The sequence below is a fragment of the Aedes albopictus genome, chromosome 3 (genome assembly GCF_035046485.1).
Source record: "Aedes albopictus strain Foshan chromosome 3, AalbF5, whole genome shotgun sequence".
NCBI lineage: Eukaryota > Metazoa > Arthropoda > Insecta > Diptera > Culicidae > Aedes > Aedes albopictus.
In genome coordinates, this window is record NC_085138.1 from 253,059,018 (window position 1) to 253,078,632 (window position 19,615).

A 19,615-nucleotide genomic window follows, 5' to 3' on the forward strand; every position below is an offset into this window, starting at 1 on the left:
TCTAATACTTACAGCATTCGTTTCGACTTGGCCGCATTCTCGACGTTCTTCACCACATCCTGCTGGTTAGCCAATTGCTCCAGCGGCTTGTCTTCCCGGCTGTAGTCGCAGTTTGGATCGTCACCGATGAAAATTTCCCCAGCCAACCCGATGGCAACCGCGTTGGTCAACTCCGACAATATGTCGGCGCATTCCTTCTCTACCGGATCCACTTCGGCATCGGCACCCTCTTCCGGTGCTTCGTCCAGATGTTTCCGAAACGTGAGAGGTTCCTGCAGTTCTTTTTCGAATCGATCCAAACTTTCGGCAGGTGAATTTGGCGCACTGGGTTGCGCCAGCCTACGCCGAATCAAGATCCTCCGTTGGTTGTTCAGATAGGGCATGGTGAACGAGAAGGAACGATCCTTCTCGGGAATGTCCTCTTCCCGGCGGTCCGGCGTTTTCAGAGTGGACACGGCGAATCGGGCCCACTTCTCGGTGATTCCCTGGAAGGGGAGCATCATCTTGAGGTAGGGTTTGACGGTTGCATCCAGAGGGCGATCGATCCGAGGAAACACCTCGATCTGAACGGTTGGCATTTGCAGAACTTCCAGTGGTCCGAGGTAGGCACCGTCTTCGGTGCGGTTGAGCAGTTCGTAGTCATAGCGCAGTTTGGAGGAAAGGGGTCCGGGTCGGGTACGAACAAAGGGTTTCGTGGAGTTACAGAGCAATTTCTTGTCCTGTTCCGTCGGTTCGACGGGTATTGATTCTTCAGGCTCAGTTTTGATTCGGGTTTCATCCGGAGGTTCAATCAGACTGAGATCAATGTTCACATTAGCGGGATATTCGGGACAGTGGCAGACGTGCTTCCTACTAACGGTTGCCGGCGCGGAGAGTTGCTTCTTACATAATCTCTTGGCCGCGTGGTTGCCTCTACAGCCGGCCAGCTTGATATAGTGGTTATCGACTCTCAACGTTTGGAAGAAATACTTTCCCTTTTCGGTTCTCAACCAGGACAACGCCTTCCAGGTATCCCTAGTGAAAGGTATATTCTGCTCCTGCAACTCCTCCATGTGCTCCTGGTCCAACTCAACGTCAATGTTCTTGCTCCGCTTCTCGATCTCGTTGAAGATCTTCGACTCGTTGTCGATCATCAGATATCGCACATCATTCTTCTTCTGCAGAAGAATTCGCTTCTGGGCCACGGTTCTGGGTCGGACCATATCGTCCGGTCGTCGAGGACATTCCAGTCGAGGCGGGAGCGACCCGAACGATACCATACCCTCTTCACGGAAGAGATCATCTCGGTTTTCGATCTTGATATCCTCGGCGATCGTACCGGGAGCTAGGAAGGGTGCGTTCGGGCGACATTTCTTGACGATCGGCGTCGGAAGCAAACCGGGAACCGTCGGTTTGTCCAGCTTGATGGCTTCACCTTCGTCGAAGCCGTAGAACTCCGTCGACGAGTTGGAGTTTGAGTTCTCCGTGTCCATGTTGAACTGCTTGTGGATTTTGTCGAACACTTTAGAAGGGCGCTTCTTCTTTGGTTCGTCCTCGTCCTCTTCAGCGTATCTAGGTTTGCTGGCAAGCTTCCGACGATCCCGGAGTCTTGCATTGGTAGCATCGTTTTCGATCTCCGTGGCTACCGGAGCCGGCTTCGGTGGTGAAGTAGGAAGTTTCAAATTGAACTTGCTGAACAGTGAATCGACCACCGAACTCTTTTTGACCAACGGTTCCAATTTGATTGTGCTGAAGGTCGGATCGAACAGATCGGTTGTTGAGATATCCTTCAGGGATTTTGTTGGCAAAACACATTCTTTGGAATCTACGATGATCGATTTTTTATCTTTGGTATCGTCTTCTAAGGCATCCGTATCTACGAAAACTATTTCTGGCTTTGATTCAACCTCCTCTACCAGTTCCACATCGGAATCTTTATCTTCTTTCAGTTCCTTCTTGACCTCTTCCAATTCATCATCTTCATCGGAATTTTCATAGTACTTATTCAACGATTCCAACTCGGAATTATCGATCTCCGGTTGTTCATTCTTTACTGGAGACTTCACTTCACTGGTTTCAACCTTTGTTTTCAGCTCTTGTTTCGTATCTTCTTCAACCTCATCGTCCCTTTCCAACTCCTGAGCTCTTGATTTCAGCATTGAAATGATTACCTGAACTTTCTCCTGCACAGAACAATACTCCTTAATCTCCTGCTTTAACTCTGAGAACTTCGTCGGATCAGGAATTTCCACTTTTTCACTTTCTTGTTCTTCTTCCTGATCTGTTTCTTCCGCAGACTCACTGTCCTCTTCCGAAGACTCGTCTTCAGACGATGACTTGCCTTCATCCGCTACAACCTCTTGTTCATCTCCAACCGTCTCCTCATCCTCCTCCCTCTCCTCCTCTTCCGTATTCTCGTTCTCCGCGTGCTTCACCAATTGCTGCTGCTTCAGAATGCGTTTCCTAAAATACTCCGGAATCGTTGCAGCACCCGAAAGGCGACAACCACCCGTCGTTCCGACACGTTTCTCCAGCACCAGATTGTGCTCCCGATGGTGAGCCCCAAGTTTGTGGGTAAGCTGTTGCCTATGCATCAGTCGGCAGAACAAGTTTTCCAGCTGCTTCCGACGGCGATGGGTGGTCGGCAACGGTAGCCGGCGGCGGCAATAGCGTTTGGACAGTTTCCGGAAGACACGCCGGTAGCGGGCCCGACTGGCAGCTGGGATGATACGGAACCGATTGAGACGCCTTGTGCGACCCATCCGCGGGTGCGGTTCAACGGTGCATCATGCTTAATCCACGAGGTGGAACATCGTTGAACGACGACAAGGACCGGTGGAACCTGGAAAGGGTGAGATGACAAGAAATTTGTGAATATTGAAACCATTGAAAATCGAATAAAATCATAAATTCACATTCACAAAGGTCTACGCTGATATTCTCATCAACTCAGTTCGATGAACTGAGCGCGTGCCTACACTGAAAGACGGCTTGCGGTTCAAATTACTATTCTGAGGGTCAACATAAATGCACGACGCCACTTGATTTATGCAGACTGAGTTTCGTTTCAATTCAACAGATTAATGTTTTCAATTTTACTATTGAGTTGTCCAAAAAAAGTCTCACGAAATCTACTGCAAGCCTATCCATATACGTGAGAACAAAAGATATTTACAAAGTTCTTACAGATAGATTAACACGGGAAATCTGAACACAAACCACTAACACACAGGAATTTGGATTGGTCAACGGACTCGATTTACAATTAAAAAAAAGTTTCTGTTGGCAACCAGATTCGAACCAAGAATCTTGAGATCACCAGGCTCGCACGCTACCACTCGGCTATTGAACCGGTTGATATGAGAGAAAACAGAATGCACACAAGAAGCGTTTATGGGTTGATAATTATGTTTTGCCATAGTAAATTTGAAAACATTTTTGTGCTTGTCATAACCGCAAGCAGTCTTTCAGTGTATACCACATGTAGGTACTTAACCCATAATAACTTTCCTTCTTTTCACGATTCTGAAGGACTATTTCAATGCCAAGAAATAATCCCTTTGAAAAAAATACTACACACACTTAATTTTGATTACCGGGTTCGGTAATTTTTTGACGAGATTAAAACTGCTGAGCACTGAACTCGTTCAGCAAAAATGCATTGTTTACCTTTTCCATACGATTTTGACAGTTGTTTTACTGAACCTCAGTAAAATCGATTACCGAAACTACCGAGATCGTACTGCAGTTATAATCTCGTCAAAAAAGTACCGAACAGGCAATTCAGTAATAAGTGTGCATACTTGAACATAGTTCCACTATTGGAAAAAGTACAAATTTTCGGATGAATTTATTTCGTCGCTCTTGCGCTTCTTCGGACAGAAGATCACTAGGGTAATTGATCCGATCATGGAGGAGTTAAGCGCTGGGTTCATGTTTAAACCACAATTGTATCGCCCCAAGCAAACTTTTTACATGGATTGAATTGAAAATAACAAAATCCATCCTTAATCTACGGGAAAATAACGAAATATTGCCACTTTGATGTTGTTATGAGCATTTTATTCGTTTTTATCTGAAAGATCATTGTGTTCCTAATGTTGCGGTATGTGTTCCTAATGTTGCGGTATTTTGTTCCTATTGTTGCGGTATCCCATTGAAATCATATGGGATACCGCAACATTAGGAACACTACCGCAACAATAGGAACACAGCAGCAAACACATTTATGAAAATATTTTTTTAAAATAGGTTTTTGGGCAAATCTTAAGCAAACAAATGGTGCAATCTCATAATTTAAGCACCATACATCTATTAAAAATACCTTTTGGTAACATTTCAGTCGAAAAAGTGCTCAATTGCCATTACCGCAACAATAGGTACTACCGCAACGATGGGAACAATTACCCTATTTCTGATAATTTTCGATCCACGCAAAAGAATTCTATGAACTGACGATGATAAGGAAAAGAATCGTACCGCTGTACATACAGCTTTCTCGTGGCTTCTGCATACTTTTGGAAAGCCTCCACGTCAATTTCCAGCTTAGGGGATAACGCCCAAAGCATTGTGGCGAAAAGACAAACAATTTCAAGTTCGATTTCCGAGATCTTTGCCGTTGTTTCCGGATCGAGATGTGTTTCCGTTGTTTGAATTGCCCACAAACAAAACTAATAATAAAACAAACTCTTTACCAACAACACCGGTTTGCGCGCAAACTAGGGTATGTGTGCCATAAGTAATCTCACGCTCCCATATTCATCCTACAGTAGACGTTCGCTCGGTGCAAACGCTTTAAGGCCCCTTAGCGTGTCAGCTCAAATTTTGCTCTTCTTATTTGATTCTTATTCCAAACAATCATCAAGCACGATAGTAGTTGTGTAGCCTTTCTATACCAATTCCATAAACAAACAAACAAAAATAGCACCTCTTTGTCTCGGTACTTCCAATGTAAACATTTCGAGAATATGAATCATTTGAAAGCAACTCAAGCAGTAAACTACTCTACTACAATGAATAACAAGGAAACATATCCAGATATCACGAAAAATGTTAGATTTTTTATTTATGTAACAAGCTAGAAATGATCGAATTATTTTGGTACACTCTCTCACTGTTTATGTTTGCTGCAACAGCAGTGCTGGCGGACCGCCTGGTGAAGATTCCGTAAATTATAATGCTTTGCTTATTTCACTAACAATTGTGTTAGAAAAGTTTAAAAATAATCACCCCACAAATTATTTTTGATTTTATGACGCATAACCAATGTGTTTGACTGGATTTTTTAATTGATTTCGATCATTTTCATTGATGCTTTGGCCAGCAGGATCGACATCACTGCGTGCAATGATCGATGATTGTGCGCGCCAAAAGACATCACCGCGCTGCCGTCGTCGTCGTTGGTAAACACCGCCAACCACAGTTTAGTGCGGTCGAAACAAATCGTTAAAAATTTCTACTTTCGAGTGAACTAATGCTTAGTAATCGTGATTACTTGGAAAGAGGCTTGTATTTGAAGTAGTGTGAATACATTTTTATGCCGAATATCTCGCGTGAAATTGATTATTTTATAAAATAAGATAAGTGTCGATTTTTTACAAATATGTATTGGTGCAATGTTGTGTAAAGTTGATTTCGGTCAATGATTTTGAAGAAGCCATTTTGCGATGACACGCTAAGGGGCCTTAACTGCAATGCTTTTTAAGTGCAAGTCCGCTAAGTGCAACAATTTTGCAGTTATCGCACCGCTTTCCGTCAAAATGAAATATTAACAGCGATGCGATGTTTTTCGCATGCACTTTTGCTGCAATGCGATGTTTTCCGTATGCACTTTTACTTCATTCTGCAGCAACTGACAGTTCTTTGACGTCTGTCAGTTGTTGCAGTTATCGAATTTCATTCGGTAAGTGAAACGTAAACATGTTGCAGTTATCGAACGTCTACTGTATTCGAAAACAAGCGATTACGGCACCGATTGATTCTGTTCTTTTTGTTTTCATGGGTGCTCACTTCTGACAAAAATACAAAAATAAAATACAAAACAAACAGCGCTTCAATCTTTTCTTTTTCGTAGGATGAAAATGGGAGCCACATGCTTAATAAGGAAACCAATACCCTATTTTTGCATTTTTTTAGTAAAAAATCTCTACAATAATAATTGGAATCCGTTTTTAACCTTCCATCAGTCGCGCCAAAAAGATATACACGAGCGATCGCGCCGGGTACTCAATACACGGCATGCGCTTTCAAATATGGTTGCTTCATTAGATAGAATCACAGAGAACAGACATCCAGACTAGAACAAGTCTCATTAAGAAAGTTGTGTAAGGGAACGTCCATAAATTACGTCACGCTTTGAGGGGGGAGGGGGGGTTTACCAAAGTGTGACGACTCATACAAAAATTTCAGAGGCCCCATACAAAAAGTGTGACATAGGGGGGAGGGGGGGTTGAAAATGGGCAATTTTTGCGTGACGTAATTTATGGACGTTCCCTAAGAATTTGAATCTTTACTTGAGTAAGGATGCAAATCAATTCACGATGAAAACACTAACGCCACCAGTGGTGAATTGGGTTTTTAAATTTTGAAAAATGTATTGATTTTTTGATTTTATACCGTCAAGGCGCCATTCACCGTGGGGGCTCCATTCACCGTGTGCCTTCGAATATTTTTTCATTATTTCCATATTATGATTGAATGATATGACAATTTTCCTTCAATTTCAGCAATTCAATGTTGTATTGGTGAAATTGAAGGAAAATTGTAATATCATTCAATCATAATATGGAAATAATGAAAAAATATTCGAAGGCACACGGTGAATGGAGCCCCCACGGTGAATGGCGCCTTGACGGTATGAGAGAGCACCTTTTTCTGAGCCACTATGATTTTTTTCAGATTTATTTTGGTACCTAAAATCAATTTCAAAGAGATCTTTTGAAATCACCTTTTGACAGCTGGGCAACAGTTTGACAGCTCCGCCCAGTACAAAAAGCGACGAGGGGTGATTCGACAAATCGCTCCCATACAAACTTCAAATTGATTTTTAAATAGGTTCCCGGGCACCAAAAATTATAAAAAAATTGGATTTCGGCTTAGTTTGACATGCAGTTTCATAATATTTAATTATCTCAACACCGTTAAAGAAGCCAATTGAATCATTTCAAGTGGTGAATTACATTGATGAAAATTTAACCGATTGCAGCGCCACGCTATTGCCACTTGTTCTTCTTTTGACCTCTCTTCAATTTAGTGTTCTTTGAGCACTTTCCACAGTTCTTAATGAATTACCTACATCAGCTGTTTTCCTACTCTCCGCATCTACCAATGTGGCGCTAGCTTCTATGCGCGAAAAATCGCTAAAAAGTAAATCGCAAAAAAAATTGTATGGCGAATAGCATCTAAAGGCAAATTTATCGAAGTGGAATACATTATTCGAAAAAATATTTGGTAGTGGTTGTGCACAATGGTGACCACTATTAAGGCTACCAATTATTTTTTCAGGAAAAGCATTCTATTTCAAGTAATTCAAGTTTAGATACTTTTCACCATAAAAAATTAAATGGATTTACTCCTGCTGATCAACTGTGGGCGTGCGCCAAGCGGGTAGTCCATTGAAGGGCTTTCTTTGCCTGCCATTGCATGAATTTGTATATTGTGTGGCAAGTATGTACAATGATACGCTATGCCTAGGGAGTCGAGAAAAGTTTCCCTACTGGAACGGGAATCGAACGCGGCGTCTCCGGATTGGCGATCCATAGCCTTAACCACTAGGCCAAGCTTTAGGCTAACTGAAGATGCCACTTGTGTTGCCGATGAAATATTCTTTACACAAAATTCAGATTTGACTTGGATGTCTGTTCTCCGTGATAGTATTGTAGGGTATGTGTTCCATCATTAATCTCACGCTCCCATATTCATCCTATTCGAAAACAAGCGATTACGGCACCGATTGATTCCGTTCTTTTTGTTTTCATGGGTGCTCACTTCTAATAAAAAATACAAAAATAAGAAACAAAACAAACAGCGCTTCAATCCTTTGTTTTTCGTAGGATGAAAATGGGAGCCACATGCTTAAGAAGGGAACCAATACCCTATTGTATTGTATTGTGGTGTATTCGGCAAAAATGTTCAGCTGAAGTGGACATGTGTACATAATATCTATAGAGCCAAACCTTGGCCACTGGACTGGAATGTGTTCTGGAGGAGCCAACGTCGAACACGTTTTGGCCATAGCGCTAAAACTAGGTAGGCTGCTTGAACAGAACAGATGTGTACCTTCGAACTACTTTCAGTATTTATTACGGCGTGTGCCAATGATAGGAACCCTGTACCAGTTATGGACACAATGGTTAATTTGGGTTCCACTTCGCACTATTTGCATGCATATTTTATGGGATTATCCATAACTGGTACACTCTGGCGAAATAGGGTGCAAGGAAGCCGAACAATGAAGGAAAATAATTTATTTATACAGTAGACGTTTGCTCGGTGCAAACGCTTACAGCATTACAGTTTTTAACTGCAAGTCCGGTAAGTGCAACAGTTTTGCAGTTATCGCACCGCTATCCGTCAAAGGTCTGTGAGCACAGATGACAGCTGCATAGCGATGCATTTTTGAATGCATTTTAGATCACTTTCAGACAAACAGACAAGTCTTTGACGTCCACGCTAACGCCGCTCAGCACTAAAGTGCATAATTTCCAGACTACACCAAAAATGTGTAACCCTTAAACATTTACAAAATCAGCTCCAGTGTCCGCAAAATTGTTAAAATCGCAAAAATTTTTGTACGCCAATCTAGGTAGGATTACTAGTGACCTTGGAAAACAAAAAAAAATCAACATTTCGCATCTAGAAGAGTGTATGAGCTGTTTTTTGAGAATGTGTAATTACTACACATTTTTGTGTGGTCTGGAAATTATGCACTTATGAGTACTGCCGTGAATCGCAAGTCAGTCCCATCTGCATTTTGGACAAAAATGAGTTAATGGCCGTTTTCGACCTTTCTTGGGATGATCTTAAAGCTGTGTGAATAAAAATATATAGTTTGTTCAGTAAAATTAAAAAACAACACTAAGTCAGATTGTCCCATAATGAAATGTAATCGCAAGTCAGTCCCATTACGAACTTGTGTATCCTGCAGTACAAAACTCAACACTGTTTTAGCCAGTTTTATATTTTTCACTGTTACGTTTCCTCGTTTGAAACAATATGTGAAAGTTTCAAGATGATCGCAGAAGTTTTCAATTCATGGCGATTTTTTTAAGTTTCACATAGAAATCGAATTTGAAAACTTCAGAGTCCATTTCCTCAATGCCTACTTTTTGCAGATGGGACTGACTTGCGATTCACGGCAGAGTAGGTCTTACACATTTTAGTGCTGAGCAGTTTTAGCGTGTCTGTCAGTCGTTGCAGTTAACGAATTTCATTCAGTAGGTGAAACGTAAACATGTTGCAGTTATCGAACGTCTACTGTATCATAATTTTAGCATATTGTTAAGTTTGAATGATTGCCACCATTTTTTGTGAACGTGATCTGTTGTTCACAATTTTAGTTTATCTGCATCATTGAAGGTTGAAAATCAACTCAGGCGAATTTAAGGTACAGTAATCCGGGGTCAAATTGATCACTTTAAAACAACTTTTGTGGATAACATTAGTGGCAATTCAAATATTGCTAAAAGAAATATTGTAAAGTTAGTACCGAGTGGATGTCAATAAAACTACGTGATGTGAATTTTGTTCAACAAATTTAAACTTTAAGTTAAATAATTCCAAGAATAAAAAAATATAAAAATGCCACTTTGGGGCGAAATTGATCAGCATACAATGAAGCATCGGTTAGAAAGGAAATTGCCTTCTCCGCTTAATTTGGCTCTTTTAAACCAGAAAAGAACGCGTTAAACCTCTTACAACTAGTAAATTTGACACATAAAGAGCAAAATTAAAATTGAAATTTTCCCGTAAACGTCTAAATGTAGATGATTTCCTTTGAAATAAGTGATTTCTATCATAATATTTGACTATATCATCATAAAATGAACTTTTTTACCCTTCTTACAACCATAAGAAGCAAATGTCTCTGTCTCTCTGTGTGTGTGTGTGTGTGTGTGTGTGTGTGTGTGTGTGTGTGTGTGTGTGTGTGTGTGTGTGTGTGTGTGTGTGTGTGTGTGTGTGTGTGTGTGTATGCGTATGTTACAAAAAAAAGTCACGCACGTTTCTCAGCCGTCTGATATCCGATTTGAATTCTCTTGGTTGCAAATGAAAGCTACAACATCCTAGTAGAACCCTATTGAATTGGGTTTTTAAATTAAGAAAAATGTATTAGTTTTATGATTTTACTCGAAAGAGCATCTTTTTCTGAGTCACTATGATTTTTTTCAGATTTTTAGAACTTTGTTTTGGTACCTAAAATCAATTTCAAAGAGATTTTTTGAAATCACTTTTTGACAGCTGGGCAATTGCTTGACAGCTACGCCCAGTACAAAGTGCGACGAGGGATGATTCATAAAATCGCTCCCATACAAACTTCAAATAGATTTTTAAATAGGTTCCCGGACTCCAAAATTCATGAAAATTTGGATTTCGGCTCAGTTTGATATGCAGATTCAGAATATCGAATTATCTCAACACCGTTAAAGAAGCCAATTTTATTACGATCGGACATTTGGTTACCGAGATATTTTTCGAAGAGTATTTTGAAGTAATATGGGTTGCTTTTTGACAGATTTTTAACATTTAGAATATTGATGAATATCTCAGCCGTCTGTCAACCGATTTGAGTTCTCTTGGCAGCAAACCAATGCTACAACATCCTAGTAGAACGCTCTTAAATTTTATTTCGATTGGACATTTGATTACTGAGATATCTTTCGAAGAGTACTTAGGAGTTATACAACTAAACTTTTTGAGATTTTTAACAAAGTGTATCATACTAAATATCTCAGCCGTGTGTCAATCGATTTGGGTTCTCTTGGCACCAAATGAAAGCTACAACATCCTAGTAGATTGCCCAGAAATTTTTATTAGGATTGGACATTTGGTTACAGAGATAACTTTCGAAGGGTACTTAGGATTTATATAACTAAACTTTTTGAGATTTTTGACCAAGTGTATCATAATAAATATCTCAGCCGTCTGTCAACCGATTTCGGTTCTCCTGGCACCAAATTGAAACTATAACATCCTAGTAGAATCCTATACAATTTTATCAGGATTGGACATTTGGTTATCGAGATATCTTTCAAAGATTACTTGGGAGTAATACAGGTTAACCTTTTGAGAGATTTTTGACCAAGTGTCTCATAATAAATATCTCAGCCGTCTGTCAACCGATTTGGGTTCTCTTAGCACCAAATGAAAGATACAGTATCCTTGTAAAAGGCCCTGAAATTTTATTTGGATTGGACATTTGGTTACTGAGATATCTTTCGAAGAGTATTTCAATAAATTCCTTTTTTATATAATTATATTCGCTTGTTATCTTGAATTAGTTTTTGATCAGTCTATAGGAAATTATTGTTCAATAAATAATGCTGACCTCATATAAAGTGTATACTAGCAGGTTATGTTTTTCAATAAAATTATAAACTACAAATAAATAGGAATTCTATGAAAACTAACACTATGTTAAATGAAAGCTTTGAATTCATATATTGTGGGAAAAATGCATGGTCCAGTTCAAAATAACTAGCTAATTCCAAAACTGAATAACTTCTTCTTCTTCTTTATGGCTCTACGTCTCAACTGGGACTTGACCTGCCTAGCTTCAACTTAGTGTTCTTTGAGCAATTCCACAGTTATTAATAGGCTCCTAAAGGCCTATCTCAATTTCTGCATAATTCGATCAAGCATTGATTAAAACGACATGTTTACTCATTTTTTAAGTATTCATATTAGGTAAAGCCCATAAAATATATTTTCAAAAATTTTAAAAAAATTTGCAACACTCCTTGTTTAGCACTCAATTTTGGGTAAATTTTGTTTACCGTGTATGTCAAACAGGAACCTTTGTTATCAAAAGTGAGCCAATGTGATGTCTTTTGCAACACGCCGTTTCACTTTCGTTACGTCAAGGTTGACCTCGAATGTCAAACAAGACCTGCTTATCAATATTTTATTTTCGATTTTATTAACTATTCTGCTGCCCATAACTGCATAACAGTCACATTCGACAAAAGTAGGCATTGGAGAAAATTGATCTCAAAGTTTCCAACTTGCACTAGTATGGAAAAGGTTCTAAATTTCAAAAATTTGGCAAAAATTCAAAGTCAATTACTCCGCAATGCAATCTTCTACAGCTCTTCTTGTATGCTGGGCGAATAGTTCAAAAAAATATCAGAGCAAAATTTGATTAGTTGTACACAATGAGGCCAGTGTGTATTCCCAGTGTGACTGTTATGCGGTTACATTCGTTAAAATTTGTTAATGAGACAAAACGACTTGGTATTTTTTTCACATTTTGTGGAACAAACTTGTAAAGTTTATTTGGATAGATGAAAATACTGATGATTTGGAGATGAGCCCCGGTATTAACTCAATATTGACAAAAACTGCAAATGTTACAAATATGCAGTTATGGGCAGTCTGTCACTGTTTAAGTTCGGAAAAAATACCATTGAGATCAGAAAAGCATGCTCCTTCGTATTATGCTGCAAAACAGGAAAAATATTTTTCATTTTAGGACCCTATTGAAGGGCTTTTTTTGCCCGCCATTGCATGAATTTGTATATTGTGAGGCAAGTACAATGATACACTATGCCCAGGGAATCGAGAAAATTGTCTCGACCGGAACGGGAATTGAACCCGCTCTCTCCGGATTGGCGTACCATAACCTTAACCACTAGGCTAATTGATTAACATAGTAGATATATATTTTTTGTCCTTTTTACACCATAACCATGAATACCAAGTACTTCGGAGCTAATTTATTCGACTGATTAAGAGATATTAGACAAAGTGTATCTCGCTGATTTTCTTATCCATTTGTTAATCGATTCAAGATCTTTTGGCAGTTAACAAAAGATACAATATTCCAGAATATGTAAGCTATTTTTTAAAAATTTCACACAAGATTCTAGAAGGTGTCTGGCATTTCTGGTAGTTTAGTCCATGGTCCATGATGCTATTTTGGAAACCAATCCACTGGATGCCAAATCCACAATATTTTCTAGAACTTTTTGCCCATCACACAAAATAAATAAATACATAAATAAATAAATAAATACAAATACAGGTCGGACTCGATTATCCGGAGTCGGGTTTTGGCCCATCCAAAAATAATAGCTCGCAAACGGAATGCTCTATGAAGCTGAAATTTTGACTGATTACTAACCAAAGTTGGTTTAACAAACTGTCAAAATTTCAGCTTTATAGAGCATTCCGTTCCTCAGATATATGTTTGGGAAGCATCAGATTCCGACTCCGGATAATCGAGTCCGACCTGTACAGTAGACGTTCGCTCGGTGCAAACGCTTTAACTGCAAGGCTTTTTAACTGCAAGTCCGGTAAGTGCAACAATTTTGCAGTTATCGCACCGCTATCCGTCAAATGTCTGCCAGAACGGATGACAGCTGCATAGCGATGCATTTTTGTATGCATTTTAGATCACTTTCAGACAAACTGACAAGTCTTTGACGTCTGTCAGACGTTGCAGTTAACGAATTTCATTCGGTAGGTGAAACGTAAACATGTTGCAGTTATCGAACGTCTACTGTAATACAACAATAGTATTAATAAGTGTCGGGCCATCTGAATTTAATAAGTTACCTAGAGATATACAGACGATAACTGCTCGTCAGCATTTCAAATTCAAAATTAAATATTTTTTGTTAAATCAAATACCACAACTCTTGCTTTAACCTTCCATCTTTTCTTTATTTTCGTTTATTTATATGTTAACCGTCATAAACAACTTAAAGATAGTTTGTTTATTATATGATATGTTAGAAGTAGTAAAATTTTAGCTTATAATTTATATTCGTGCTTCTTTAAAAGGACGCTTAGTCCACTAGAAGCACATTAATGTTTTCTTTTGCTATTTCGTTCTCTTATTAGCTGTCATTTTTTTATTATTCTCAGCCATTTAAATTATTGTTGTTTCGTTATTTTAATTGTTGTGTTGTCTGTTGGCTGAGAACAGAGTGTCCACTACCAGGGAGCTCACTACGGAGCTTTTTGGTGTGGGGGAGAGCGGAGGGTCACTCTAAAAAAAGAAGGGTTCTGTTCACCATAGGTGGATTAAATCGGGGTTTTTAACTTATTCATGTTCAGAATAGCTACAAAACTTCCCAACCAAGGCTCCACAAAAATGTTAAAACATAAAATTTACGGGAAGTCCGATATACAATCAATTGTTTAGTAGTAATGATTACAGATTAGTGAGAAATACATTGCAAATCCCTAAAAAAATATGGAAAAATTACCTTTTGCCTAAAATAAAATAAAAGTCTATCCTCAACTCTAAACATCTGTGAACTAGATGAGGTAAGAAGCTTAAGATCATTACAACGCTTAGAAGTTCCTAGTATGGAGTTACAATGTAGTAACCGAATGATCAATTTCACCACGCTGACCAATTTGACCCCTGTTTACGCTAATTAGTCTATGGTATTACATTCGACTCTCTATTTCTCAATGTTCTACATCTCGATATCTCTCCCTATCTCGATGGTTTGATCAGTTCCTTCAATCTACATACATTTTTCCTCTCTACATGTCAATACCACCTTAAATTGATATCTGCCTATTTCGAAATGATCTTGTTCGTTTTGATTCTAGATTGTCTCTCTATGAGCCTCTGTACGAATTTGCCCTGTCCTGCTCACTCCCACAGAAAATTTGTAAACAGCGCGCACAGTAAAAGTCACATTTGTGCCTTTTAGTTCACAGCATTTGTTGCTGTGTTCATAGCTTGGTTTTGTCTAGGAAAACTAATCCTAATCGGGCATCCCGTTTCAGGGTTCGATACTTGAGCTTAACAACTTGAAGTCCGTGGCAGGGGAAGGTTTACATCTCTAGTACTTGACCGCTGCCCGAAATAACCTGAAAGTCGGCAATCAAAGTGGGATTGCATTTCATGGGCCTCTATTTTTCCAGAACCCTATAAATGTGCATTAAAAGTATGGGAATATATATAAGTTAAAATGAAACATACAACACAAAGAACGAACGAATAATAATCTTATAACACATTAAACAATAATTCTGTCTTATAATTGTAACAAATATTTATACCCGTAACAACTCTCCCAGGGCATTGACGTTTGAGCGGTGCCGGCTCATATGTCAAATTTTCGGTGAGAGTAAGCAGGCCAGCATCAACTCGTGCAGTGGACCATATGTCGATATGCCCCCACAGGTTACTATAGTCTATAGACAGGTTACTATAGTCCAGGAATCCTCTATTGATTTCCCTATAGCGCTTTTTCTATTGATTTCCCAGGGGAGCCTCTCTTGGGATTCCTAACGGATTTCTTCGTGGTATTCCCAGAGAAATATCCCTTGGTATTGCTTAGCGAATTTCTCTGGTGAATTCTTTTGGAATTTCTGCAGATTCTTAAAAAAAATGTTGGAAAGTCTTTTGGAATTCGCTACAATTTATGCTAGGATTCCTCTAGTACTTGCTCCAGATATTCCTCTATAACTTTTACGTGGATTTTTCCAGATTTTGGAATCCTAGCAGGGATTTTTTCATAAATTACAATAGGGAATCCTTCAATGATTTTATCCAGGAACGCTTCTTGAGATTTCCACAAAAAATACTTACGGGATTCCCAAGAAATTTCGTCCTGTAATTTCTAAGGAAATTTCTCCAGGGATTCCTCCAGAAATTTCATCAATGATTTTTCGAGAGATTCTTCTACAGATATACCTCCAAAGATTTTATCAGAGAATCCCAGAGGATTCTTTTTTTAGAAATTGTGCTTGGTACTGGCGTAACCGCTCCCAGTAACACAGTAGGAATGGTGCAGAGTCCATCATCGATTTGACTCTTTGGAGCCCAAGGCTAATTGGGTTTTGAGTTAGGGTACTCAGACCCGATGGTAGCCGCTGCATGTCTGCCATTGATTTTAAACAATAATTTTAGATATAGCTCACAGGACAAGCGTGTAGAATAACAACATGGGGCAGATATGCTTAGAAAGGCAGTACAGGTGATTGGACATAATGATTTTCTCAGTATAATCTGCCATCGTTTTGTCACCAGAAACGCAAAGTACAGTCATATTACAAGCGATGGGTTTTCAAGCAAGTTTTTTTTTCTAACGCTGTCCTCAGCCTGTCCAAAATACAAAATACACATAAATCATGACACATTAAATTGACTTGAAAAACATCTACAGTAGACGTTCGCTCGGTGTAAACGCTTTAACTGCAATGCTTTTTAACTGCAAGTTCGGTAAGTGTAAGAATTTTGCAGTTATCGCACCGCTACCTGTCAAAATGGAATGTCAACAGCGATGCGATGTTTTTCGCATGCACTTTTCTGCAATGCGATGTTTTCCGATTGCACATTGACTGCATTATGCAGCAACTGACACTTGTTTGACATCTATCAGTTGTTGCAGTTATCGAATTTCATTCGGTAAGTGAAACGTAAACATGTTGCAGTTATCGAACGTCTACTGTATATATTAAATTGTTTTTTTCTACATTAGGTACTTCATGCTTAAAACACTCCTTGCTCAGGAAATGCCACTTTTTTAAACACTGATTTATTGATACAAATTGCGAATCACGACTGCGTTGGTACTACTCGTACACTCACAACGCTGTGACATTCCAAATTTGGCCTATTCTGGGTCGTTCTAAGAACCTGCACTTTGTAATTCAAACCTTGCGTAATCGCGCTATCAGGTCTAACACGCATTCTTCCATGTACTGCTTCCATGATTTGTTACACAAATAGGATGAATGATTTAGGAACAAATTACAAAGCCATTACATCACTAATTCCAACAATTTCCTGTCTTTGACTTAAAACATACGAAAAACAAAGATGGCGTCGGACAAACGAAAAAACAAGATGGCTGCAAGATAGCAATTTTACGTCGCACAAATCCTTGCACAAAGCACATTTTCAAACAAACACTTCAGCTATTGCAATTCAAGTTACGTTACCTTATATCTGACTGTAATAAATTGTATAATTGCTCACAAAGTTGTGCAAATCTACAAAATATTGCTCAATTTTTTGTTCCTAACCCACAAGCTCTGACACACCCAATTGGCATTTACAACACCCACTTTTTTGACACATTCCACCATTACCGTATCACAAGAGTCGATTTCTTACTGGTTTATCGATTTTCTCCAAAGTACAGCTAATTAGCACCGATTAAAATGCACTTTTCACTACTTTTGCGAATAAGTTCTTTCAAATGTGCCCAAAAAGAGCAAGATGGCCGTCAACGAGTAACGTCACACTGAAAAACACACTCCCGATGATCGCTGCGACAATCACTGACACTTTGCGAGTAAAATCTATTTACCTACGGTAGTCCATGGTTGCCACGGCTTGCTTGGTTCGATTTGGCCATATTTCTTTCAATTCCCTCTCGGCCGAAGTCGCAGGTAAATTGATTTGAATAATTCGGAAATCTGTTTTTTACTGCCTGCTTAGATGAATCTTCTTTCTTTTTTATTGTCACTCACGCAGAGACTGCGGCGGCAATGGTTCTTTGCGGAATGAAGAGTGATATCACGACGTCGTATACACCACCACGGTGGTTACGTGCGGCAAACAAATTCCCCTATGGTTGCAGAAGCGAGAGAAAAATCGTCTCGCGAGCAAGCCCCCATCGAGAACGCCGTAACATTGGCGCGCGTGTGAGAAACAAAACAAAATAAAAAAAAGTCAAACAAACTGGCTGGCTGACTGACGGCGGCACTAGGTGCAGCTGGGAGAGTAACCCAACCTAAGCTAATGTATGTTGCGCTCCTATCGGGGGTATATGATAGTTCACTTTGGGATCATCAAAACTCATTCCGTTTGGTGATGATGCAACTCAAGTGACCCAAGCGGTAGCCATCTTGTTTTTGTACCCGCCATATTGGATTTATGTTGGCAGCATGCAATTTTAATTTTTATTCCATAGTTTCCTTTCCCCTGGTTAAACTTATGTTTGGTACATCAATAGTCAAACGTTTTAGTTTGATTGACTAAACATTTATTGGCATTCAATCATTTTCACCTCGCCCACGAGACGCGTTTATTTTTATGCGTTTGACGAAAAGTGAAGCGTTCGTCACAATCGAAAATGACGTGCGCAGTTGGCGCGGCGGTGTAGCCGTCGCCGACCGATACACTCACATCGGGTAACTGCGTCTCTCATCCCAGAAAAATGAAAATGGCGACCGCCATGCCGCAGAAAACGCCAACATTTCCCACCCGCAGAATGCGGCGAACTGTGATTGCAACGTTGGAAAACATTACCTACCGGTGACTAAGCGCTGGCCGATCCCAAATTTCACAACTAAACTCGATTCAATCACTTTTATCAACGCGAAATTTCACTTCTACTACCGCCCAAGAAAGCACTTGCGTTGTATCGTCGTTTGTCCCGTGTGCAGTGTTGCCTTTTTGTGGTCAATGTTTGAGCCAGATCTCACCACGCAGTTGTCAAAATCGGCGGTGTCACTCACGTCGGCTCGGGTCGCGTTTTTTGCGCTCTCCCATCAGTGCTCTCTCGCCTCTCTGGAGCCGGTGCAGCACGTGGTTGTGTTGTTATTTTGGTTGTGCTACGTTTGGGTGTTTATGCTTTTTGTTGATATGGTTCGTTGGTGAAGGGATGAAGTGGGTGGTAAGCATAAGGGGAGGAAATCATATGATCGCTGGTTGGTGAGAGAAAAGAGCGCGCCAACATTAGGGAATGTTGATGCTGATTGCTGAGTGCTTGGGAGCTCAAAGGGTTTGTTTTGGTTGCAATATTTTGTGCTTCGGATGGCAATGTTGGTATCAATGTTGAATTCCGCTAATACTAATTTTATGATGCCTATCATTTTGAGTGCGTGTGTCGGTAAGGTTAATCAACAAAATGCTGTAAAAATGTGTTTTCACCTGCAGACTGCAATTTGTGTCTAGATAGAAGTGCCGTTTTGTAATCGGAATCTTTTATCGTGCATTTGGTGTTTATACAAGAATGGGATTTAGCTTAGTTGCTCTAACCGTCAAATGGAATAACTTCTGATGCTTTTCAAAGACGAACACTTGAAATTCTAAATACGCACACCAAACGCCTACAGCAAAGCAAACATCAGCAAATCGAATTTCTGCATTTTCAGCAAAATGTTGCTGGAATCCAGCACAACCAACTTAGATGTTTCAGCAAATTGTCCTGAAATTGATCAATTCGCTTTGCTGGTTACATATTTTAGGTGAAAGTTTAAGACGACGTACATTGTTTACCTAAATGTATTGCCATTCAATCATGAGGGATGTAAATCATGAGTTTCACAAATTAAATGCCCGCACGATGAGCGATTAAATGTGAGGCTGAGCAACGAAAAAAAAAATCTACTTTGGAAGCAAAAATCTAGTATAACATGTGAGAAGGGCCTGAGTGCTTTCTATAAACCAACATATTTCGGTCGCTGTAGGGTCCAACTACATCCACCCACGAACATTAACACC

At 39.6% G+C, this 19,615-nt stretch overlaps 1 protein-coding gene across 3 annotated transcripts in view; it reads right to left on the reverse strand.

Moving 5' to 3' along the window:
- LOC134291871 (uncharacterized) overlaps nucleotides 1-18,580 on the reverse strand; it is a 32,552-nt gene extending 13,972 nt beyond the window's left edge. Inside the window, exons 1-2 of one of the 3 annotated variants that reach the window (XM_062860216.1) lie at nucleotides 18,423-18,580; nucleotides 13-2,821 (exon numbers count right to left, since the gene is read on the reverse strand). In XM_062860216.1, the coding sequence (XP_062716200.1) occupies nucleotides 13-2,741 (2,729 nt within the window). In that variant the 5' untranslated portion in view covers nucleotides 2,742-2,821; nucleotides 18,423-18,580. Of the gene's footprint in view, nucleotides 1-12; nucleotides 2,822-17,278; nucleotides 18,099-18,422 lie in introns of those variants that run through there. The other 2 variants (XM_062860217.1, XM_062860218.1) reach the window with 2 other exon arrangements.
- Nucleotides 18,581-19,615: the final 1,035 nt, after the last annotated feature.